The sequence below is a fragment of the Salminus brasiliensis genome, chromosome 1 (assembly GCF_030463535.1).
Source record: "Salminus brasiliensis chromosome 1, fSalBra1.hap2, whole genome shotgun sequence".
NCBI lineage: Eukaryota > Metazoa > Chordata > Actinopteri > Characiformes > Bryconidae > Salminus > Salminus brasiliensis.
In genome coordinates, this window is record NC_132878.1 from 75,386,535 (window position 1) to 75,411,930 (window position 25,396).

General features: G+C 37.4%; 3 protein-coding genes across 4 annotated transcripts; 1 reads left to right on the plus strand and 2 right to left on the minus strand.

Annotated features, from left to right (window-relative positions):
• Positions 1-1,723: 1,723 nt before the first annotated feature.
• On the minus strand, positions 1,724-13,246 carry LOC140563797 (uncharacterized). Its single transcript, XM_072688884.1, has 18 exons — positions 12,925-13,246; positions 11,926-11,969; positions 11,465-11,535; positions 10,932-11,047; positions 10,598-10,655; positions 10,289-10,487; positions 10,129-10,200; positions 9,943-10,023; positions 9,662-9,841; positions 8,357-8,796; positions 7,434-7,820; positions 6,552-7,151; positions 5,882-6,440; positions 5,717-5,787; positions 5,488-5,637; positions 5,178-5,347; positions 4,862-4,952; positions 1,724-4,757 (listed from the first exon to the last, which is right to left on the minus strand). The coding sequence occupies exons 1-18, from the start codon at positions 12,946-12,948 to the stop codon at positions 4,672-4,674; spliced, it is 3,399 nt and encodes a 1,132-aa protein (XP_072544985.1). The 5' UTR covers positions 12,949-13,246; the 3' UTR covers positions 1,724-4,671.
• Positions 13,247-14,026: 780 nt separating this feature from the next.
• LOC140536013 (uncharacterized) lies at positions 14,027-23,626 on the minus strand. Of its 2 annotated transcripts, none has more exons than XM_072657633.1 (8): positions 23,544-23,626; positions 17,970-18,078; positions 17,151-17,295; positions 16,947-17,060; positions 16,009-16,153; positions 15,437-15,585; positions 15,174-15,313; positions 14,027-14,808 (listed from the first exon to the last, which is right to left on the minus strand). In XM_072657633.1, exons 2-8 carry the CDS (start codon positions 18,076-18,078, stop codon positions 14,654-14,656), a joined length of 957 nt encoding a protein of 318 aa, XP_072513734.1. In that variant the 5' UTR covers positions 23,544-23,626; the 3' UTR covers positions 14,027-14,653. The 2 variants fall into 2 exon arrangements, with proteins under 2 accessions (XP_072513734.1, XP_072513724.1); XM_072657623.1 differs by lacking the exon at positions 23,544-23,626 and adding an exon at positions 19,468-19,557.
• Positions 19,928-21,967, plus strand: LOC140536003 (cystatin-B-like). The gene is made up of 3 exons (XM_072657612.1): positions 19,928-20,168; positions 21,222-21,323; positions 21,440-21,967. The coding sequence occupies exons 1-3, from the start codon at positions 20,097-20,099 to the stop codon at positions 21,569-21,571; spliced, it is 306 nt and encodes a 101-aa protein (XP_072513713.1). The 5' UTR covers positions 19,928-20,096; the 3' UTR covers positions 21,572-21,967.
• Positions 23,627-25,396: the final 1,770 nt, after the last annotated feature.

A 25,396-nucleotide genomic window follows, 5' to 3' on the forward strand; every position in this document is an offset into this window, starting at 1 on the left:
GGTATTGACATTTTAAACAGCTGTCTGCTTTCCTTGCATAACAAACACTATTGCTCTGTCTTCTGATATGTGACAAAGTAGGGGTGCAATTTGTCAATCACAAATACAGCAAAATGACAAGTCTTATTTTTAGTATATCTGGTAAACACATATGCGAGCTGACAGCTTACCGTTAATACTAGCTTTCTAAGTAAAGTAGCATCTTAAGCTCTGCCCAGCAGACTCTAAAGACATCAAATGCATCACAGATGATATGAGCTGTAGATATGGGTGTAAGTACTGTCAGTTTTCTTTATGTAAGAAAGCTCTCTTGGCAGAGCTTGTAAAAAATCTTTAGACACAGTGCAAATATCTTTACTGCAACATCAATAGCATTGACTATCTGGTTACAATTGCACTTGTCAAGACAAGACAACCATATGTACAATTTGTGATGGACACAGATAGAATTTGGCTTCCGTTTTTATCCCATTCATGCAGCGAACACACACACACACCAGTGAAACACACAATAGACAGTGAGCACATGTGCCCGGAGCGGTGGGCAGCCATCGCTGCAGCACCTGGGTGAAGGAACCTCGCTCAAGGTTCCAACAGGGGCAGCTTGCCAAGCCCGGGAATCAAACCCACAACCCTGTCATCAACAGCCCAGAGCTCTAACCGCTGAGCCACCACTGTCAGGGGGTAAAACATACAGATTATGATAGAAGATGATAAGGTGATTAAAGCAGGGGAAATGGGCAAGCATAAGAATCTGGGTCACTTTGAATAGGGCTAAATTGTCACATCTAGACGAGTGGGTCAAAACACCTCCAAAACATCAGGCAGGTCTTGTGTGGATTTTCTGGTATGCAGTGGTCAGAACCTTACAACAGTGCTCTAGGAAAAAGGACAAACTGTGAACTGGTGACAGGGTCATGGGCATCCAAGGCACATTAATGTGATGCATGGAGGCCCCACCTCAGAACTTCCAGGACTTAATGGATCTGTTGCTAATGCGTCTTGGTGCAAGATTCCACAGGACACTTTCAGGGGTCTAGTGGAGGCCCCTGTTGACAGTTTATTGGAACAAGGGGAACTTGTCAGAGCTGTTTTGGTGGAACAAGTGGAACTTTATCAATATTAGGCAGTGGTTTAAACATTCAGAGGTGGATCATCTGATCTGTGTACATATTTATAGAAGAGAGAAAAAAAACAACAATATTTAATAGTTTTGATTCAACATGCATGCAATGAAGTTTCAATTGAAACAATTGTATTTTTTCAAAGTGTTTCAGGATAGGGATATGATTAAAGCTGGTATTCTGATCCAAATAATGTGAGGGAAAAAAGGCAACCATTTTGCATGCGTTCTGATGTAAAAAATATTATTTTTTATTCTTCCAATAATTCCAAAACCAAAATCATGCCTATAATGCAAACACAGAACATACACAGTACTGCTACAATGTCTGGAATCAGTACAATATTTTTGCTATTTTATCGGTCTTGACTGTTACAATGCAAGGCATTCTTAAGGTATAGCTTTATAGCTTAAGGTATGTTCTTTAACCCTAGTGTGTGTGTATATATATATATATATATATATATATATATATATATATATATATTTATATATATATATATAAATTAGTTTTATATATTGATCACCAACTAAACTGATTGTACTGAAAATGTGTATTCCAAACAATACATAAAATTACTGATACAAGTAATAGGCCCACATGTTTAGTTCATTATCAGGGACGAAGCAGATAGGGCGCTAGAGCAGGACTCCAGAGTTCATCCACACTGGCAAAGGTGGATGACTCAGTAAAAGCACTTCAGTGTGAAGTTAATATTGACTGGTATGATAGCCAGACTTGGTCAGCACTTTCTAAATTATGAACACAAGGCCATCACCTAACTGACGGGTCAACATTCATTTTGAGAAGTTGTATTTATTTCCTCAGGGACTCCGATGTCTTTTCTGCAATGTTTGCACTAGTCTATAGATCCACTGACTCAACACTTGTAATCAGCAGGTATGATCCCTACGCACAAAGGTGTACTGCAAAGGTTCATTGATTAACAAGGGGTGCTGGACATCAACATACCAGCACTGAACTTTGAACTTTGCTGAAGTGAGACTTGTCTTAATATTCCTAAGTTCAACCACATTCCTCATTTACTGCATTTCTGTCCACTGGCTTCCTGTAACTGTCCATATCAGGTTTAAAAACAATGACACTGGCCTACAAAATAATCTTCCCTTAACTGGGGGTAATGGTCAAAACCTATTCTGTACCTTATTGTACTAACGATATTGGGAGATGGAGGTAATCATTTGTAAAATGTAATGAATAGAAATGTAATTTTCTTATGAGGACAAAGTTAGGAGAATAGCTGGTATTTCCCCCCTTGGCTGAAATGCCTTCAGATAGACGTCTCCTACAATGATTCTATTCACGGTTGATATGGGGTCTTGTGCTCAGATGCTGTTTTATGGTTTATGCAAAATATGTCCTCCGTTACTGTGTTCAAATAATTCAACGTTGGATTCATTTGTCCAAAGTACAGTGTTCCAGATGTCCTGGTCTTGGTCTAGTTGTTCTCTGAAAAATATAGTCTTGTATTTTTCCTCCTTGTACACATTCCATGAAAATCAAACTTGTGTGGTCTCTTTCTTATGGAAGATGCTGTGCTTTAACCTCAGCTGTGGCAAGAGCTACCTGTGGTATCCCACAGTGACATTTTAGGATTCTAAGAGACTTATTTCAGCATTTTGTGGTCTGCTGTTGGGCTAAACTTTCTAGAACGGCCTGACCTGGCCGTGTTGGCAGTTGTTACACTTGCACTAAATGATTTAGAAGATAGTGGGATGGCTGATTTCAAATTGTTTAGAGATCTTTTTAAATTACTTCCCAGACTCCTCTGCATCTACAACCTTCTTTCTGAAGGCCTCAGAAAGCTCTTTGGATCCCATCATAATAACACTCATTTACCAATCAAGAGCAGGAGCAAACCAAACGTTTGAGGTTTAAATAAGACAGGCTCCTCAAAAATCTCCTCTAACCATGTTCTAATCATTTGCAGCTAATGTGGTACACCTAATTCTAACTTCAGGCATTTTAAGTAGTAATAAATATCAAGTGTTTTCTGCATTATCATTAATTACATTTTACAAATTATTTTTAACATTTCTTCAATTTTACATTTAAATTGAATTACGTTAAATTACGTTTATTACTCCCATCGCTCAATGTTGCTCATGTGAAGATTTGAACATGACTATGAAAGACGGGTATCTGGACTTTTTTTTTTCCTGTCTAGGCACAGAGGTGGTGGACCAAACCTCTCGTTTATCCAAACAGCTGACAACTGTTGTCTTCAAATGCCAATTAAACACCCATCTCTTTCAAAAGAAGTTACCTCCCTTAAATTCTGCACTTATAAAAGGCTTTAAATGTAGGCTTACGTTTATGGTCATTTTAGGGACCTATATACATATACTTTATTCAAACACTTTATAAGTACACTGCTGCACATGCCACTTTATGTCAATGTCAGGAACCTCTATCTATTATTTATACAAACACTTTATACACTTACATTCCTACAAATTAGTATACCATTTTAATAATTAGTGTTATGTCATGTTTATATAAATGTTTTATGTTTATTGTTGCACTAGGAGTCTGAGAGTAACGTGATTTCAATCCTGTGCATGTCCTGTACATATTGCAGTTTTGACAATAAACCTGACTTTGACTTTTTGACTATTATTTCTACTCACATTGATCTTTTATTTAGGATTCGCTACAGTTGGTGTTTGTAAAGGAGCAATTTTAAAGAGCCATTTAATTTATTCAAATGTTTTGAGTTTGTGCTGCACATCTGAAGTTAAAAGCATGCTGTATAATTAAAAGATAAAGAATCCCACTGGTCTACATAAAAAGTGTTAAGAAAAGGGTAGTTTCAGTCAGCGTCCTCGCCCTGGGGGAAGCAGCGAGACCATTTCGTCTGGTGCCTCAAGCAGACGTTTTTATAAAGCCGTTAGACAAACTGAACTGGATTTTGAAAGAAACGGAATGGTCCCATGTTCTTCTTTCCCGCTGGTGAATTGTTAAAGATGAATACAGGCTGTTTACAGATAAACAAAGAATGTGGCAAAGCTCCTAAGATGTACTGCCAAAAGAGCCTCACGTCACAGATGCTGGTCTGTCCACCACAGCAAATAAAAGCAATGACTGGTTGACAAAATGTTTTATCTTCAAATGTGCATTTGGACTTGTATTGAGCAAGGACTGAAGCAGACATATATATTATGATATGATGCCCCCTACTGACAACAATTTATTTGATTAGATTTCTTTTTTTGAAAGGGTCATGGAATCTAGTTTTATGCTGACAGCTGACATTAAAAATGTGACAGCACACATTACTTTAAATAACAAGCTTTTTAAATGTTTTCAAATACAATGAGAATGGGTCTCTTCAATTCTGCACCACAATACTATTTACATAACGCTACAAGCAAAATCGCAAATTTAAAGACAACAGCAGACCTCTGCAGGCCCTACTACGTTCATATGACTTAAAAACAGGTATCTACATGCTGATGTCAGAACATCAGTATCGCTTAGTCTTTTTTACACTATGATCTGCGGAGTCATCCAATTGTTTGCTCTGTCAGTTTCTTGTATGGTTTTGTAGCATCCTGTGGTACCACAGCACAGCAGGCTCACGGCAGACATTGTGAATGCTGTAGGATTGTCCTACAAAACAAATAAAATAAATTCATACATTTACCATACCATTCAAAACAGGCTGAGGTAATTTGTGAGTTTTTCTTATTTTAATAACAGTTTACATTTCTTACCACGAGGCGTCATAAATGCTTGTCCCGAATTGTAGACCACCTTAACGCCATCAATTTCCACCCGCACTGAACTTGACACTACATTAAATACCTTAAATATGAATCGAAAAATGTGACCATTAATTCTACATGACAGGTTTATAATTAACTATAAAAGTTACACAATTCATCTACATAAGACCTCCTTATGTTAGTTCAGTTAGCCAAAACCTCAGGACAGCTACAGATTACCAATGTTGCCAGCTGCACATCAAGAGCATTCATGATCTGTCGTATGCAGAGATAAGCAAAATGAAAAGGAGAAAACATTGCTCACAGTGACTGCATGAAGATCCACCTGCGGAGGTTTCTTCATATAAGAGCCCAACAGAATCTTGCCGTTTGAGAAAGCGTTGTTCTGCAGGTCTACCATATGACCCATAGCTCTTCCACCATAAGAGTGCCAGTGGAAGTCATCTGGGCTAATTATGCTGAACACTTGGCCATCTAATAGGGACAAGAATTAGTATTACATACAGTATTAAACTAAACTAGATTAATTAACTGGAGTTAATTAAAAGTTCATAGGCCTGTGTAGACTTTGGTTATGACTTATCTATTGGTAGGCAATAACTCCGAGTGTTTACCTTTTGATGAGGAAGGCCATAGGTGAGCAAACCAAACACATAAGTTGTCCCAGTCTTCGGCCTCTAGGACAATAGGCTGCAGAGGAGGGCCACAAAAATCACAGTCCGACAGCACACGGGGTATGTGCTGCATCCTAGATGATGGCAAGTCTAATCAAAAGAGTAAAGGAGCATTAAAAGAAAGCAAACTTTACATACAGTTACATTGCAGAAATTATTTACAGCTTACCAGAATCCTCATGCTCTTCAAAACGCTCAAGCTCAATCATTGATGAAGGGCCACTTTTAAAGGCAATGTCACTAAACAAAATAAATACACAATCATTCCATAATCATTATACTACCACCTGATTTACATGACTGCATTTTCAGAGAGTTTATATAGCCAACTTACTATTCAGATGCTCTGTTGGATCCAGCTGACAATCTAGCACTCATTCTCTTGCCGGCAGCAAAAGGCTCCATAGTAACTCCACTCGTGCAAACATCAAAGGTGGCATGACTGCTCCCATGCTGTTGGTCGCTGGGGATGTTCTCACTGGACTGCTCCGACTGATCTTCGAGAGAGTGCAGCAAGTTTCTGCGGCCCTTCTGTCTGCTTTCTAGACGCATCACTGTCGAGGACCCGGGTTTCCCTGAGGTTAATATAGCATTAAATGTAGCCAAAGACCTTTTGACTGTTTTTGGAGTGTGGACCATATTTATTTTACTTTTCTGAGCAGTAACTCTGTCAAAAGGACCACATGGAGGTGCCGTCTGTGGTTTGGTCTTTTGCGGAGAACAGTTCAACAGTGACCTAGAGCTCTCAACAGATCCCTGAGAATGTGGCACCTCCCACCAGGTGCTGGTGGGTTTTCTCTGTCGTTTCCCTGGTAGACTCTCTGGTGGAAATTTCTGAGCAGATCCATGCTGACTGTCCCGTGTGTAGATTTTTTCAAACACCCTCTTCTCTCCTGTTAAAAGATATTTAATATGTATTACACACATACATACATAAACTAACTAAGCTAACTTTTTTATTCTAAAGACATCAAACCTCAAAAACAAAAAAGCTCAGGGACTACCTGGAGTAAGGCTGTTTCGTCTAGGAGGAGGACTGCATGCTTCTGGACTGAGTCGTCTAACATTCTCATCAGCTGCCACCTCTTCTTCAAACACAGGAGCTGATGCCTTTGCTTGGGTTTTGCGTCGAGCTGGAGGTGTCGTCTTTGGTTTTCGTCTCCTACCCACCGTCTTGGGATTTTCCTGGTCAGCAGTAGAATTAGATTTCTTGTCCTTTTTGGCTGCCTTTTGAACAGTCACGGGCTTATTTGGCTCACTGTGGCTCTCCTGTCCCTCAGTTGAGTTTGACGATACCTGCAGTGATTTTGCTGGTGCTTCGCTTCTCTTCATTTTCTTACTGAATTTTAGCTCTTGCAAAGACTGCTGAACTGCCACTTCTGGCTGTTCTGTGTTGGCTTTATTTTGGTTATCACTGGTTAGCCACCATTCTCCAGGTGGTTTCCTCTTCCTTTTGCTAGTCTCAAGACCCTCTCCAGAAACATCAGACTCAGGCAAGGGAAGCTCCTTTATCTTTGCATTTTCTTTTGTCTTTTCTGCCTTCTTGACCTTTACTGGCCTCTTGGAAATACCTGGCTTTGAAGACTGTTTAGATGCTTTCTTAACTGGAAAAAAAAGAGACATAAAGTAAGTTTTCCTCACAAGAAACTCAAAAGCATCATTACATATCCTCCGTACACCACCATGATGGATTTGAAATGAAGCACCCAATGTGTGCATGGATCGTAGACCAGCTTTAATTTAAGGAATTTAACAAGTCCCTCCATTACTTCTCCACACTGAAGTCAATATTTTAATAGTGGAAACTTTATCCAAATAAGTGTATCTTAGCCATTTACTGCTTAAATGTGAATGTGAATTAAAAGCATTTAGTATTTATGGAATACCTGTAGTGGTGCTTTGCCTATCTGGTTGCTCAGTGGACTCCAGAGGTGGTTCTGTGTTGTTGTGGAGATTGCTCAACTTCTCCAGTCCTTCAGGCACTTGTTTGTTTGTCAAAGTAGCGCTGTCATTACTCTGCTCAAATTGGCTTGCTGAACGTAGGGCTTCACTCTCTGACCCACCTACTTTTACAGTAGATTTGGCTTTGTTGGATTTCTTTCTAACATTTTTTGCAGGCTCTTCTTGTCTGTCATTGGTATCATCAGTCACCTTGGCAGGTTTCTTATTTTTAGATACAGGCTTTTCAAGTGTCCTTTTGACCCGATGATCTTTTCCATCTTTCTTGCCAAGTTTATCAGACTTAGATGTTTTACTTTTTGTACTCTGTTTACCTGTTTTTTAACAGAAAAACAAAAAAGGAAAACAAATAAATATTCACAAACAATCTTCACATAAAACAGCTTCAACACATCAAACTTTCACAAACACTGCCCTTTGTTACAAACTGAGCATTGCCAATTTTCAGATGAAAGGGGGAGCAAAAAACACATCTGATCCCTGTTACATGTATTTTGGATGTTTTACAGCTGTTGTTTTAACCCACACACCCAGCCATGTTTTCTGTTTAAGTAGCAGCAGAAGCAAAAAGTGGGTAACGCGTATCCCGTAGTTGCCAATGAACTCGTCAGATTATTTTTGTCTGGGTCAGCCAAGGTATGTGCGTCTAATATGGCTTTTTCCATTGGATGTAATTCTATGAAAACTGAGCGGAAGTTATTAACATGAGATAGACTCCCCCTAATTACTGACTTCTACAGAATGCTCCATAGTTCTACAGTAAAACTCTAGCATATACAGATAGATTTACATGACTCTGTAAAGCCTCTTGATGCCATTATTGCCAACACATTTTAAAACATGGACATACCAGGTAAATCAGCCTCTTGGCTGGCCTCTGGAACAGGGGTGGGCTCACAAACGTCCACTACTTCAGCTGCTTCAGTTAAAGGGTCTGTCCTCTCCTCTGGAGTCACCTGAGCCACAGTGTCTTTCTCAGTCAAATGATGAGCGTTTCCACGCTTTGCCTTTGTTTTCTTTGTTTTCACAGTATCAGGTTCATCTCTGTGTTTATTTTCGTCTTCTCCCAGCTTTAGAGAAGCAGACTCAACCGGAGATGCCGTCTTGTTACTTTCTAGCTTCTCATTAACAACCTCTGGTGGAGGTTTCGACTCTCTCAAAGCTTTTCGAGTATCAGTCTTCTTGGGAATGGTGAACAGAATGGGAGCATCGTCTTCCAATATCATGAAATCATCCTCCAGTTCAACTGGTGAAGGTGCGCGAACTTGCTGTGGTCGTGTTTCTGGTTTCCTGAAATAAAAAAAAAAACTTAAACATTTAGTCTTAAAGACAAAACTACTAATTTGATACTGAAATTAACTGGTCAGGCCTTTACATAATAGGGCTGCAAGATCAAGTTTAAACTACTCAAGCACTCGATCAGACAGAATGTGACTGTGCTTTATTAATTTATTGAACCTATCAGAACAGTGACATCTGTACTAACTGTGGCACATCTCGTCCTGTTAGTGATGTTTTGAGTAATTCTGGTAAATAAATACAGAATCCTTCACTCTGCAGTAAGCTACATAATGTTAGTTTTTAAATGTGAATGGCTGCATTGAAATCTGACTTTTAGTGGGAGCTTGAGTAGAAACAGTCTACTCATTCAGCTACTCTCTAATTCTGCCTCCCATTCCACCAATCATCTCCTTCACTACTTTGATGAGTGAATTCTTTAAGGTAATGTGTATTACAAACCCACTATATCTTAAAATGTAATGTGTTCTCATTGCCTTGGAACTATTTAGGCAACTCCTAACAGTGCTAATTATGTTGATTAATGTGTATTCAGATTTAATTAAATAAATTAAGTCATGGGAAAAAAGAACTATGTAATTAACACCCCGGAATTTTTGCAATGCTAATTTGTAGCCAATCTGTCATATTTTCAAACATTTAAATAACACAGTCCTTGCATGGTTTATGATGTAATAAGCTACATTATAATACATTCACCCATAATAAATGTTTATATACAGATTTATGTATATATAAAGTGTACACATATATATATATATATATATATATATATATATATATATATATATATATATATATATATATATATATATATAAATAAATGTATATATAAAGGTTTGGTTCACAAACTCACAGTGAGGTCTTAGGTTTGAAGGCATTTCTAAGCTTCTGCTGGAAAGATGATTCTTTGATTTCCGTGTCTGACTTTGCCTCCAGCACCTGAGTCAACTGATTTTTAGGCTGCTCCTTTGGATGAGATGCAGGAGGAGTGTTCTGAACCAAAACGGAAGGCGAAGAATTTGAGTCCCTATCCCTAAAAACAAAACTGTTAATTAAGGCAAAATGCAGATGTACTTAACATCACATCTATCTGTTAACATTTTTTAATAAATATGCAAATTGAACTTTTCTCACATTTGTGACTCTTCTTTTGTTTCTGGTGCTGAGGTCTGGCACCCTTTGTTTGCCGCAGTTGGGGACAGTACTGGCATAGGTCTTGAAAAAAAGCATACAAAATTAAGTTCTTTACTTTAATTTTAAAATATGTATGTGCTACATGTCAAGAAATAATTAAACACATGCAAAAAACAATTAGCTAACCTTGTCACAGAAATGTCTTCTGTAGCAGGCTTTCCAAACTCCAACCGCACTGGTGGAGACACCAGTGACTCACTTTAAAACAAAGGAATGATGTCAATAACAAGCTAATTGTTAAATGAACCTTTAATGGCTTAAAGAAATATATGTCTAAAATTCTTACTCTTGATGGAACTCCTTTGACGTCTCAGATCTCTGATTCAATGGAGGTTTGTTCAAGTCACCCTCAACTGGCTCATCCTCAACACCAAAGAGTATAGGGGAGGTTTCTGGCCTTTCTGCATCTTCTGCTTCATCACCAACTGGTGTCAGGTCGATAGGACTGGATGTCTTAATGGGAGCACTCTTTTTAAAGGGGCTCCCTGACAAAAAAAACATGCAGTAGAATAAATTCATATGCAAGTCACTAAGTAAAGCTACAGCTCCAAAATTGCTCTGCTAGCAATCATTAATGAAGACTAGCATACAATACCTTTTTCATTTAAGTGGTCCTCCCGACTGTAATTTTCTGGTGCCAGAACCTCCGGCTCCTGATTATAAGAATCAAAAGATTAATTAAGAAATTAAGTCTTTAACTTCTTCAAACATGGTTCTGTGAATTTAGGAATGTGCTGAATAATTGTTTACAAAGTAGGCGAAACAATGAACACATTAAATTTTTGTGATCTATATACTGAGGAGACAAGTTTCAAATCAGAAAGGACAACTGATAACTTCACAAATCTGACCTTTGTTTATTTGCCATGATAACCACAGAGGAAAAAGATCAGATTTAACAAACACAGAGACCTACTCAGGAGACTGACCTCAGCTCCAAAGGGCGATGCTGGCTTAAGAACTGGGGACAGCTCTCTTTTCGCCTGTTCGAGGAACTCATTGGACTGGGGCAACGGAGAGAGTTGAGGTGTCTCTGACTCAGAATCTAAAGAACAGCAATTTTATAAATCAGTATACAAATAAAATGTAATAAAGACAACAAAAAGAATGCACAATATTGATATCTGAATCAGATGGTAACAGCAGATAACAGCTTTATAAAATAGTCATTGAAGAGATTTAGGAGGTTTAAGAGGTTAGGTTAGTCTGATCTCTAATTATGCATTTACTGAACTCCAGAAGAGCAGAATGTTTTAAGTGATGTTGCATTAAAATACATGCATTTTATTCATTTCATTGCATTTGTAACCCAACAGCTTTTAATATATGTTAGTGTATCTCTAATAACACTCTGCTTATAATTAAAGAGATATCTGGACTTCATAGAAGTAATCATAATAAATCAATCAATGTAAAGACATTGCAAAGAACCAAGCCTTTAAAACATAAATAAACAACTTACCTAAATCATCAAAAATGTCATCAAGATCATGCAGAGAGAAGACATCTTTTATCTTTAATGAACATGGAGCCCTGGAAAAGAGAACATCCGCAATTTCAAAAACACTGTAATATTTTTCTTGTATCACATGATATCGAAACGTATTATGAGTCATTAAGTAATACCAGACAACTTAAGAAACTCTTGCTTATTGTAAAGACTGTTAAGGTGATTTCTAAACAATTCTAAATAATTAAATTACAATTCAATCTTTAGTTACAAATTTAAATAAAAGTATGATTTTATCAGTCGAGCTCTGTGAAATATGTGTCCCATAATATTTAACCAACTAACACTGTCCAAACTGGGCCCACTCTAACCCTAGGACAGGAGATATTTATTTATTTTATTTATTAAAAAAAGAGATGAAATTACACACGCGCAATTACTCATTTCCAAAACAATAAGCTCATGTTACTCACTTTTCCTCCGGTTGGAAGTAACGAAGCTTCTTCTTCGCCCTACCCTAAAGACATTAACAGAGTTAGTTAGTGATATTTATTTATTTATTTATTTATCAGATTGTAACTGACTGGGTACAATCATACAAATGCCCTTGTTACAAACTGTGAGTTGAAATTCATCAAGTGTCAACCAACAACCAAAACATTTGTGGACACCTGCTCATCCAACATTTCTTAGATCAGGAGTGGGCTACAGGGGCTGGAGTCCGGCACAATTTGCTGATTTCCCTTGTCTGAACCAGGTGTGCGAGAGCACAAAACTGTGCAGAACTCCAGGAGCAGAACTGCCCACTCAGTCTCAGCGAGTATTCTCTCTTGGTATTGCTTAACACCAATAGTTGTAACACTGTAGTTATGATCTGGCTGCATTCAGCCCCAACAGAGAATTTGTGAGGTCAGATCCTGATGTTGGACGATCAGATCTGGATCACTTTAACTTATCCCAAACGTACGGGACGGAGCTCCATCACTCCAGAAAACACAGTGCAGTGAAACTGTCTTAGCATCTTGGCACTGGGCATAGTAACCTTGCTTACGTGGGGCTGGTCCACAGCACCTTGTTCTACTGATCAATGCATCTCTCTTAGTTTAACAAGCTGTGTGCGCAGGCGAACGCCTACCGACAACGACTGTCTCTAAAGCAGCTAAATTCGCTCATCTGAAGGGGTGTCTTGGTGCTTTTGGACTACTACTAATGCATTTCCCCCCGAAACTGTGATGTCCAGAAGCTGTCAAGCAGACATGTCTGCAGTATGTAGCTAGCTAGCTAGCTCTCGGCAGAGGCTATAGCTAGCACTAGGTTTAAGGGAGTTCTCTACGGTGGATGAGCAAGCTAGCATTAGCTAGTATGCTAGCTATAGCTAACTACCGTTCAATTCGCTTCACGTTAAAACGCAACTTCTAGCTGATTTCCCTACAGGTCAAATTAGCTAAAGCGCTACATTAAGCCCTACTCACCAGGTTCAACATCTTGCGGTCCATTTTCGGAGGAAAACCAGTGAAGAAAATCAGCCGTATCGTTAGCCAGCCAAGCTAGCTTAAGCTAAGCTAAGCTAAGCTCGCGCTTCATTCGCTATTTGTTTAGCCTGGTTAGCTTAAGCCAGATTTGCCAATTGTCCGCCAAAAAAGCAAAACGTTGTCATTTACAGTATAAAACAATCAGAGGACACACATTCCGCAATCTTACTGTACTGGACCATTGTTATAAAATAAGGTAGATTAATTCTAACGGAGACCAAAACAAAAACAAACTCTCCCGCCCTTCGGCGTCTCCTGTTTTTCGTCACGCCGCTGGTTTGGAGGAGCTGACCGGAGAACATCGCCACCTACTGGACCCCACTGGAAATCCACAGCATCAGTGAATGTTCACAAATCAAAAGAAATCAGGTTTATTGTCACATCACATAAAAACACTGGTGTAAAAGTGAAGGAAAAGCCTAGGTGCACAGTCCCCCACATTAGTAAAAACAGAAACACCAAATATACCAAGATATACCAAATAAAAACAGAACATATACACATTAACCTACACCATACATTCATTATCACACTGTTTTAATATGTAAGTGGTTGCTAGGCAGTTGCTATGGTATCCCAGGAGGTCACTGAGGTGTTGCTAAGCTGTTGCTGTAGTATTCAATGTGGATGCTGTTGCTAAGTAGTTGATAGGCTGTTGCTATGGCATCCCATGTGGTTGATAAGCATGTGCTGTGGTATTACATGTAGGTGTTGCTAGGTGGTAGTGCTGTGCCGTGGTTTGTGGTATGCTTGGTGTGGGTGGTCTGTGTGTGTGTGTGTGTTGTGTTTGAGGTGTGGAATGTGTGTGTGTGGTGGTTTCATTACAAGAAGTAGCTCATCCACAGGCAAAGTGTGTCTTCAGCTTAAAGTTAAATAGGGTGTTGAGGTGTGGTGCTGATATCTGATATGTTTAGTGTTCCTTTTACTGACATGGATACTTAAACATTAGTAAAATGTAGAAATTGGGAATTCATGACAGACAATTACAATATTTATTTCTGTAGGCTTCCACTTGAAATAAAATGAATAAAAAGTGGGCATTTTGGTCAGGTCTCCTGGATTTTATTAAATACATCACATAACATCAAGTACCTGTCCAAAGCCAATGAAGTTTAGTGTCTGCTGTTACTGATATGATTCTGAGATCATCATAAAGAAAAAGAGAAATCTCACACTCGCTGCACATCCCATCAGTGCACCTGAGGAGTGTACAGATTACAGAAGTACTAGTGTTGTGAATTGGCCAAATGACTAGAAAAAAGGAATATCACAGAATTCCCAGTACAACACTCAAGTTACACATTAGACTTAATAGCTTAATAGCTAGGAAATTAGATTTACAGAGGTACAAAAGTTAGTGGAAGGTAGGCACATGAGTTTAACTGTGTTTAACTGAGTTTAAGAGTGCTCTTAGTTTTACTTCATATTTTAGGTTCTTATGTATACATAATTAAATAATAAAATATATAAAAATTGTATTAAGTACACTTTGTTTTATGTGTGTAGTTAGGCGTGTGCGTTGTTAATTACAAATAGAGCCTAATTACACACAAATAATATACAAACAGTATAAAAAAATCCTTCATTAAAGACAAATAGGTTGCCTTATAGACTGATTAATACAAAGGGTATTAGCTCAGCATCATGTGCAGCTTTTAGCGCATTTAGTTCAAATGAAAATCGTGTTCTGCTTTTTAGCAGTCTCCATTGGTGACACAACATCATCTGCAAGGCTGCCATTGTAGAAGGGCTGTCTGAGGTGCCTCCAGACCACCAAACACACCTTCACTACAAACAGCACACAGGCCAGTGCAAGCAGGACAGCTAAGGAAACATACAGGAAACATACAGTGATCACCACAAGGACTCCTTTACTACATTACACACAGATATAGATATAGATATCAGCCAAGACATGTGCAATGTCTGAAGTTTGGGTCTTTAGTTTTGCTTAGCTACCAGGCTATTGTAGATTATTGGTAGCTTATACTCCCAGCACTCCCAGCACTGTGGAACCTGCATGCCTTACCTTTAACATACTTACACAAAAGGCATATGTGTAAAACAAAATGTAGGCATACAGATTACACAGTGCTAAAAGCTTTTATCATTGGTACCTACATTCGTTTTATTGCATAGTGAACATGTCTTGGATGACTGGCTACATTTGTAGGACCATTTTTTCTCACCTGTGAAGATTGCATTGCGACTGGGAGCTGAACTGTCAAAGTTTTTCGTAATGTTGCCAGATAAGGCGACGATAACCACAGGGTAGACGGTCAGAATGTACCGGACATGTTTGTCAATCACAAAGGTCTCCAAAATAAACCTGAAGACAAGATTACAGATTGTTTACAACACCATCCCTCTCTCTCTCTCTCTATCTCTCCCGCCTTCTTCTTATATCAGTCATAAACACTCATCTTTCATGTACTACAGTAAAGCACCTTACCAAGCAACCACTTCCACTAAAAGGAAGGACAGTGACAGTGTTGCTGCGTCTGATCTGCTCATTCCAGCATCGTAACACACTACGATGGTCAAGTTGATCAGAGTAGCAATGGTTGTCCACGTTGCATACACAGCCAGGCCATTCTGAACCTGCATTACAAAAAAAAAAGCTTTAAAAGACTCTTCACTGGAATAAAGAATCCATATAGAAGATCATTTATTGAATATTATCTGAATCAAGAATTGGTTGGAAACAAATGGGCTGAAATTAGAAACAAAAACATCAGGATTTCTAGATAGATATAGCCGAGCTTGTCCTCTCACTGTTTAGGCCTTCAGAAGCTGGACTGAAGCTCTACCGCATCAAATTAATCACCAGAATTATTATGAAATGACAGAGGAATCAGCCAGTCACACTTTGATTTCCAGTGGGTGGGACCACTTTTTTGAAGAAAAAACAACAACAACAACAAAAACCTTCTTTCTGGAAGCCTTCAGCAAGTTCTAGATATGTCACTGACTATGAGTATTAGTCCGACCAGGATTCAGTCAGTTGCTGAAATGCAATCTTACCAACACTCGAAGGCACCAGAGATCCTTCTTGTGATACTTATTTAGCCAAGCTCCATATTCTTTGAGTCCATGACATGAGAAGAATATTGCCAAGTAGTTTGTGAATGCAACCAAGGCGAGCATGACCAGTGACGCAATCATCACCCTGCAAGTGAAAAGAAAAGGCCACATTTTAGAGGGTAATTGTGTGAATTACATATATATTTTTTGCTTATCTGTTACTTTAACAACAAATGTATCTGAATAGCTGAGATGTTTCATGTCCAAAGTTTGCTTCTTTACTTTTACACTGGAGCTATAAGGCTAATGTACAGTACTATTCAAAAGTCGCTTGGCATAGAAACACTAGAAACTAGGAAAATGCACTACCTAAAAAAATGCAGAGTGATTAAATGCATCTGATAGAATGCAGTGGTGGTGAGATGTTGCAAAAATGGTTGTCATGGTTTTCTAGGTAGCTGCTAGGTAGCTGCTATGAAATTTTAGATGGTTGCTAGGGTGTTGCTACATGGTTGCTGTGGCATTCCTGATGGCTGTTAGCATGTTTGGTAAGTCGATTCTGTAATATGTCTGGTGGTTGCTTTGGTTGCACACCAGGGCGTGCCATGACGTTGCTCTGTGGTTGGTATGATATCTCTGGTGGTTAACTTAGTGTTAGTAGGTGGTTGCTAATGTACTAGAATCATGATAGCTCCGTTAACAATAGTTTGCTACGGGGGGAAAACTAGCAAAAAATGGTTGCTATGTGGAAAACCCAGGTTGTTCTTCCCATGGCGTTTACATATGAATAAGTGGACCTTTGGCCGGACCCTGAACTTGAACTCAAACTGAAATTTGTTTAATAATGCTGATAATGCACTATGAATATGCCTTAGTCCAGTACTGAGCTTGACATATGTCAAGAACATAAGGGTCCAACGCTTTCACACAGGACTTACTCTCGGTCCCACAGCAGAAGCCAGCCAATGTTAATCAGAAAGTTCACAATCCAGGAGATGAAGAAGCCATAAGGCAGGACAGCCGGACTACAGTACATCTGGCCATAAACGTTCCTAAAAAAAATAAACACACACAGTACAGTCTTTTATTGCAAAGAACTGAACCTGTGGTCTCTTAACAACATGTTCTAACCTGACAAGTACCTTCTGAATATGGTCGTCACAATGTAGATAAGCATAACAGTTAGCCAGAAATAGATAACACCCCAGATAGAGAAGGTCCATCCAGAAGGAGTGATCTGTGTGTTGTATTTGTCAGAGACATTTGCAGTCTTCCTCAGAAAAGGACCTGAAAGGGAACAACTCTTTATTCTTCACACATATTACACACTGTTTATTTACTCTGTATACCATATTCATGGCTTCCTTTGTTAAATTTTTACATGCAAATAAAAACTAAAACATTTACCTGACATCCTGTTTTTTTTATCACAATATACATCATTCAGTATTTAAATATATTTAAAATGTTAAAATCCAGAATGGTAATGGAGCTGCAAATTATTCTAATAAGATTGAGACTATTTGAAGAAGACGTGTAACATGGAGAATTAAGTTAAAACAACGATAATAATCAGAATTCATATTTTAAAAAGTAGAGATCAAATCTTGAGGCAGATAACTTAAAATATCAATATTATGAAAAACATTACATGTAAAAAAAGATAAAAAAGTTTATTGTTTATCACTTTGTAACTTTATAGTAGTTCACAATTCTTGATAGATTGAATAAAATATCTGTAAATACCTTTTGGCTTTTATAAATATTAGTTTTTGTTTGGTTTTATTAACTAGTTAATATTGTAAACTGTATTAATATGGCAAGTGATTGCAAAAATATTAACAGTACTAAAGTATGCATACTTTAAAGCATACATAAAGTAAGGGATTTTTTTTTACATATTTTATCTGCTCGACTTTATAGTGAAACGTTCACAAAATTATGCAGTTCATCTAACTTACCTGTCCCTTGTGCTGCAAGTGCATTGAATGTAATGGCAATTATATAGACAACAATGGCCAGCACTATGACCATTATACGTGCAATGCTGTGAGCTCCCATTGTGGTCATCTGCAACAGAGCAAGCAAAAACCTTTACACCATGCATTAGCTTACATGGTAAAATCTTAACAATTTTCAACAATCAAACTTAATAAAACACACAAATACTACCAATATTTCTATAATACTATACATACAGAACAGTTTTTGTCAATGTCCCAATTGTGTTCTCAGTCTAACCAGGCTTCTGAAATGGTGTGAAGTGAGATGTACAAAGGCTCGAAGCAGATACTGAGTGAAGGTCTTGGTTTAAGTGTTATATAGCATTGTAAGTTGTGTAATGGTGACATGGCAACACGTGTAGCGTTACTATCTCCCATTCATATAATCCTGACCTCTATCAATGCTACTACATTTTATTACACTACATAGGTCTTTGTTATGTATTTCTGTTGCACAATAGCTTCACTAATAGTTATGAAAAACAGTCATTACACAATGTACATTTAATGATCACTGTACTATGGAATTAACTAGCTACTTCATTGGCAAAAAAAACCTTAGTTTTTCATATTTTCCTTATTTGAATAGTTCTTGATTGTGAATTCTTGTTGGAATTAGGTTTGAGTTTTGAATAATTTTTTTCAAGTTGAATTAAATAATTCAAGTTGTACTGTATATCCTTTAATTTCCTTTTAAATTATTTTTTTAATTATCATTAATAGTAGTTGTATTTTTAGTACTAAATGTATTGTATTAACAATTGTAATTTCAATTGTTAACAAATAAACAATTGTGTTTCTTCTTATTATTATTTTATACAAGATAACAATTACATGTGTAAAAGCTATGAGATACTAAGTAATGTGTCATGGAATATATATTCGAATGTTCACATTAATCATTTGTTTTTATATTTGTATATATATATATATATATATATATATATATATATATATATATATAGTTCTTTGTATGTTAGATTCACGTATCAAGTATCTGCCTCGAGATATGATCATTTTCGAAACATGAGACATTTGTGATTTTTCAATATTAATTTTAATTTGTTATTTAATTTATATTATTTTTAATTTGAACTTCATTCTTGATTTTTTACACTACAGCTTTCTCGGCTAATTTGGAATCAGCTGATTGAACACTAAACTTTTGAACGGTAGGATATATCTGATCTGTATATAATCTACAGCTTTCTTGTCATGTAACTTTATCTAGAGATCAGCAAAATGTCTCCCTAGCGCTACAAGGGACGAACTATTTAACATCAGAGTACATCCCCCGTTTTATTATGGGAAGGACAACACCACGTGATTTGGCATCACAAAAAAAACGGTTCATCCAAAAAAGGAAACATTAAAAACCTCTACAAATCCCTTCAAAGTGAATTAAAAGAGTAAAATTGCACTAATAATACATAAAACTAGCTAAATAAATACATACCTAATTATAACAAGTACATACATCAGCAACAACAGCAACAGTAGGAATTAAACAATTAGCTAGCTACACTATTTATTTTTCTTCTTCTTCTTCTTCTTCTTCTTCTTCTTCTTCTTCTTCTTCTTCTTATTATTATTATTATTATTATTACTATTATTATTGTTATTAGTTTAGAGCTGCGTATATGGAGATCGTGCTTTGCTGACGACTGCTTGGTCGTGGATTAAACCATCTCACGGGGTGGGAGAGGGGGGTTACGTGCAAAACAAGCTCGATTAAATCCTTCGAATTTGCTTATATGCTCATATTATAAGTTTCCTACATTCTAATAAACAGAGTATTAAAATTTAAAACGACAAATAGATTTGTAGAAAAATAATTTTCGTGTAGCTGTGCACAAACTAAATGGTTGTGGTAGTGGTCTCTCCCCGCCCGCCTGCCTGAGTCATCTGTCATATGACAGGAACCAATACAAGGGAAGCGTAAACAGAGGGGATTATATGAGATAGTTGGTGAAGCACAAACACTGAAGCTTCAAAACAACAAGATCATCATCAGCAGCAGCAGCAGCAGCAGAGCGGGTTCAGTTCTAACCTTTGTTTCTGTCAAATTTGCTCGGAGTTTCTAAGATGCCTTTATTATGCGGAGGGACCTCGGAGCCGAAGGAGGCTGATGATGAAGTCCACAAAATATGTGATGAGGTGAGTTTGGGTTCAGGGTGTGTTCAGAGAAGCTGACCGAGAAACACCAACTAGAGAACAAAGCAGCCCATATGGGGATTAAAAAAAAATACAGCACGACATAAATTGAACTAAAAGTGCCCACTAAAACCGTCGAGAGAAAACGTTCAACTGACGTTTAGCGTCTAAAATAAGTTCTAAAGAGAACCGCTTGCAACAGCAAAAGCACCCCAGCTGAGCTGGCCCAGCCCAGCAGAATGAAATCACTCAGAGAAGGAATTAGGGCCTAACCAAACCCATTTGCATAGAAGCATTTTTTTTCTTTTAAAAACCTCCTACAGATTTACTGGAAGTGAACAACACTGTGAACATGGTTGGCTGTTACATAGTTCATATCTAGCTGCGGTTTTTCACCTGAAACAGTTTAATAAGTCCTTCAGGAGATTAACATGGGTCTGTCAGAGCAGACAAATAGTAGCAGATTTGGGAAAAACCTATATTCTCAAATACTATATATTTGTTTTATATTTGTGTCTGTATTGTATAAGTTTTAAGTTTTTTTTGGATATGGTGTGCCTCACTTTCTACTGCTTGTCCTTAAATACTTTAACAGGGTTACATACACCCAACATTAAACAGGGTTTGTATATCACCCAACATTAAACAGGGTTTGTATATCACCCAACATTAAACAGGGTTTTTTATGTATACAGTGACAATTCCAGCAGTAATGTGCACTAATTTTTACTGTATTTAGGAAAATAATGTTTAAATAGTGTATATGGCTGCTGTCCATTAAAAAGCATGTATCCCAATTTTTTTGGTCCATTTTTATTTTTGTCCCATAGTTTAAACCCTGTAGCTGCCCTGTAGACCAACAGAAATACTCCAAATCGATTTGAAATAAACTCTTCATTCTCCTGTAAAGTTGCTGTTTTAGTGATGCATGTTTTTTTATATACACTACACAATACTATGATACTTCTGTTAATGTTTTTTGATCATGGTAGTAAAGTGTAATTGTTTTTCAGTTATGTTGCACTAAAATATTATTTACTTTTTTTTTAATCACAGATGAAGCCTCACGTGGAGGAGAAGGCAGGTAAAACATTCGAAGTTTTCAGTGCCAAATCCTACAAGACACAAGTTGTAGCAGGGATGAACTATTTCATCAAGGTATGATTAAACACAGTCCTAGTAAATCTGTGTGATCTTTGTGATCACTGAGTAACACCTACTTAATAAACACTGATAGAAATGTGTGTTTTCACAAATGTGGTTTTCTGTTTCAGGTACATGTTGGTGGTGAAGAATATGTGCACCTGCGTGTGTATAGGATGTTGCCTTGTAATGGTGGGAACCTCAAGCTGACCAGCATGCAGGCATCCAAAGCCCACCAAGATCCTATCGAGTACTTCGAGTAACTCCACTTTCCTTAAGAAATCGTACTAACACATTAACATGGGCTGTGCCAAATGGAGACCCCAGGCGCTGTGCTGTTACAACTTTATATACGTGTGGAATGTGTATATATAAGTGTGGAACCATCTGGATGTGATTTTTTTTTTTTTTTTTTTTTTTTTTTTTTTTTTTTTTTTTACATAAATACTGGTTAGGATGCAACTGCATATACAAGACCTGTTTTAACTAGCTTTACAGATGATGATGATGATATTCATGCTACTTATGGCCTTCACATACACTTATTCACGAATATGTGTATAATATAAAAACAATATTAAAGGGAGCTTGTCATCTACATACAATATACAGCAACATACATGCAGTAAAACTACTATGGAAATAAAAGATTAACACAATCTCAGAGTGTGTGCATTAAATAGCTGAGAATAAGGTCATGGTGTTTGTACATTTTAATGTAAAACAAAACATTGATCACATCAGTGCCTCTCTGTACCTTAGTTTTAATGCATTTTACAAGTACTTTTAACTTATACCATTTTTTTAATCTACAGTGCTGTTAAAAAAAATTGTCCTCTGTTTTTGCATGTCACACACAATGCTCAGATCCTGATAGAAATTGTAATAGACAAGGAGAACATTATAAAACTGAACACTTTTTCTAATGGCCATTTTATCTATTTATAGACAATACATGTGCCAAAGTACTTCCCTGTTAAACTGAAAAACTGGTTGTGCAACCTTTACCAAAAGCTGCAACCAACACTTCTTATAACTGGAGACCAGTCTTTCACAAAACTGCAGAAATGCTTTAAAAGCAGACACACTGGAGAGCTATTCAGCATTTACTGCCCATCCTGCAACAGCATAGCAACAGCAGGTCAGGGCTTTCAGTAGGCCTCTTCAAAAGCAAAATCAGAATTCAGGTTCTGATGCTGGTGTCTTTCAAAATACTTTATCACAGCACTGTAATAAGGCATATTTAATATAATAATATTATAAAGTGTTGTTTCTAAAAGCCTTTGCATTTGATATTATATAGAACAATATAAAAAACAATTCCTGTGCTAATAGGTGCTGGATGTAAGACGACAGTCCACTGCAGTTGTCTTGAACAGTCAGTTGTCAATTTCACATCAATTTGAGCACCTTTGCTCGGGTCCTTACTGCAGAAGCAATATATCTATGTACCATTGCAGAAATGATTGAAAGGAATGATTCTAGCTATTTTACCCACTTCTAGTAATAACCATAAATGTACAGTAGTCTGAAAACTGTTTGGGGGGGCTTAAAAAGACAAAATAAAGAAAACATTTAATGCACGATTTCTAGGAAATTATTAAAATGCATGCAATTCATAGCACTGAACATGCTTAGTTTTATATATTTGGACAGAAATTTCACTCTGATCTCCTTTACAGAAGCTCGTGGGTGGATCTGAGCTGCTTGGTAGAGGCTTTTACACAAACCTGTTATAATAATAATAATAATAAATGTTCACTGGTGCTTTCAGTCACTTGCACTAAACCCAGCTCTACGCTAAACATCCCAGTTCACCTCCACTCAGTCCAGCTCATTACCACACATAACTGATAATAGGCGCAGCACACGTTACCAAACACAGGAGGAGGCACGTGGATCCTGCTTACATCACCGCAGTCATGAATATAACACAACAGGTAGGTTGCAAACGAAAACAAACAGGGCGTAAACGATCAGTTCCTAAATAATCCATAAGTCATTTGCTATTGGAAATCTCTAGTTAGAAACAGCTTAGAAACTCTGGAAGGACTCTGTCATTAAAATGACTCTGAAACGAGTGGAGTTCATATTGCAGGACTTGCGGGGATTGCAGTTTAAATGGAAACTGATGAAAAGAAAAGAAGGCAGAAAAGCGCAGCACTGCAGAGAAGAAAGACAAGCCGACAGACTGACACTGAGAAACTGGAAGGTCAGCAGCGTTGCTCTACTCACCTCTCACCTCTCACTGCAGCCAGAATACAGGTGTTCACATAACCTCCCAATTTACCTTCACTCTCACACGATGCAGCTCATCACCGCATGTGACTGAAGCAGGCGCGCCACCCACATTCATTCACTCACACGCTCGTTACAAAACCGTGAAGAGAGCAGTAAGCAGAAGCTCCACGTGTTGCACGAGCCGAGAGAGTAGTGCTGGTAGGACATTATTTAACACGGGGGACGGAAGTTCATGTAACAGTGATGTAAGCTGTAATATAAGAAATGTAAAACATCAGCAGCTCTCTTTGGATTTTAACCTCGTGTAACCCTTTAAACTCTATATTTTAGATCACATTTGATTTAATATTTATATTATTCATAATTTGTAGGGCCCTAGGGACGATGTGGAACGCCAGGAAACCCAGGGAGTTAAATGGCTTTAATAGTTTTTGCTATATTTTATAATTATAATAATATTAAAAATAATAATAAGGACTGAACCCAAGATTTAAGGAGTTAAATAAGCTTTTTTTTTCCAGAATCGTTTTATTTTCTATGTAAATGCTTATTTCCCACTTTTTGCTTTTTTGATTGTTATATATATATATATATATATATATATATATATATATATATATATATATATATATATATATATATATATATATTTATTTATATTTTTTTTTTATAAAGGTTGCTACTTGCTGGTGTATTTCTTTTAAAAAATAGGTGAAGTTGTCAAAAAGAGTTGTAAAATCAAAACCATATTTTATATTTAAAAAGCTTCTCAAGAGTAGAAGAGCAGATCTAGGCTCAGACTTTCTTTGTTTTATGTGATGAGATGCTGAAGTGATTCAAAGACAAGTCCGGGCTCATCAGATGTTCATAGACCGAGGAGAAGGCGATAGACCAGTGATGAACTTGCTATAGCATAGTGGGCAACACCACTGTCCTCCACAAACTGATTGTTCAGTGCCCCGCCCAGGCAAACATGCCATGCTACACCAGTCAGACTTCTTCGAAAAGAACCTCTGTAATTAAGCAGCAAGTTGGTCTGCATAAAAGCGTCTGCCTAAATGGCTTTAATTGTAATGTTGGAAAAGGAGTGATGCTTTGGTTTCAGGTGTGGTCATAGGAACCAGACATCCAGTGTTAAAGAAACATATTAGGCCTACATGATAATTAATATGGTTTCTGAAGCTTCAGATGTTGTTTTAGCGGGTAAGATTTCACAGTTTTGAGTATTCAAATTTTGCCCAAAACAACACAAAATAGTACAACTACTTATCATAATTAATAATACTAATAATAAAAATAATAATAAAAAAAACTAATAATCAACATCACACCAAAAATACTCATGCATAGCTTCAGGAATGGTTGGGTAGTAGAAATAGAGGCCCCTGGTTCCCATCACCACCACTGTAAAGACAATAACACTGTAACAGTATTATTGTTCATTTATTTGCTGACATAAAGATGAACGTGTCCAGATGTGTCCAGTTAGAGCCTATATAGAAAATACATCCCAGAGGCTTTATGGAAGCGGTGCCCCAGATCACAGTTAAACATAAAATATCTAAGTTACTTGCAAACAAAGGTTACTTCCTATAGTTATTTTTATAGGACGTCCACTCATAGCAGTGCGCGTACGGGAGGAATTTTGATGGCTCGTGTCATTTTAGCAGGGTTCTTTTTTTTTTTTAATTTGAGATGATATAACACTTGACTCTACTGATAGCTAAAGTCCTTATCAAAGTAGTAGTACTTTATGGTCTCTGATTAAGCCTCTGAAGTGTTTTCCCACGAGCGCGCAAACATGTACCACCTCATCTCACCTGTACAAGTTGGACTGTAAACTACAG

What these genes read in the sequence shown, in the direction of transcription:
- LOC140536003 (XM_072657612.1), top strand. Translation starts at nt 20,097, where the DNA reads ATGCCTTTATTATGCGGAGGGACCTCGGAGCCGAAGGAGGCTGATGAT. An exon ending in TCCACAAAATATGTGATGAG is followed by an intron (nt 20,169 to 21,221) that starts GTGAGTTTGGGT and finishes TTTTAATCACAG; the next exon opens with ATGAAGCCTCACGTGGAGGA. An exon ending in GGATGAACTATTTCATCAAG is followed by an intron (nt 21,324 to 21,439) that starts GTATGATTAAAC and finishes TTTCTGTTTCAG; the next exon opens with GTACATGTTGGTGGTGAAGA.
- LOC140563797 (XM_072688884.1), bottom strand. Translation starts at nt 12,948, where the DNA reads ATGGACCGCAAGATGTTGAACCTG. An exon ending in TAGGCAAAGCACCACTACAG is followed by an intron (nt 7,152 to 7,433) that starts GTATTCCATAAA and finishes TTTTTTTTCCAG; the next exon opens with TTAAGAAAGCATCTAAACAG. An exon ending in TGAAGAGCATGAGGATTCTG is followed by an intron (nt 5,638 to 5,716) that starts GTAAGCTGTAAA and finishes TCTTTTGATTAG; the next exon opens with ACTTGCCATCATCTAGGATG.
- LOC140536013 (XM_072657633.1), bottom strand. Translation starts at nt 18,078, where the DNA reads ATGACCACAATGGGAGCTCACAGCATTGCACGTATAATGGTCATAGTG. An exon ending in TCTGGTGCCTTCGAGTGTTG is followed by an intron (nt 15,586 to 16,008) that starts GTAAGATTGCAT and finishes TTTGTAATGCAG; the next exon opens with GTTCAGAATGGCCTGGCTGT. An exon ending in TTAGTGGAAGTGGTTGCTTG is followed by an intron (nt 15,314 to 15,436) that starts GTAAGGTGCTTT and finishes TCTTGTCTTCAG; the next exon opens with GTTTATTTTGGAGACCTTTG.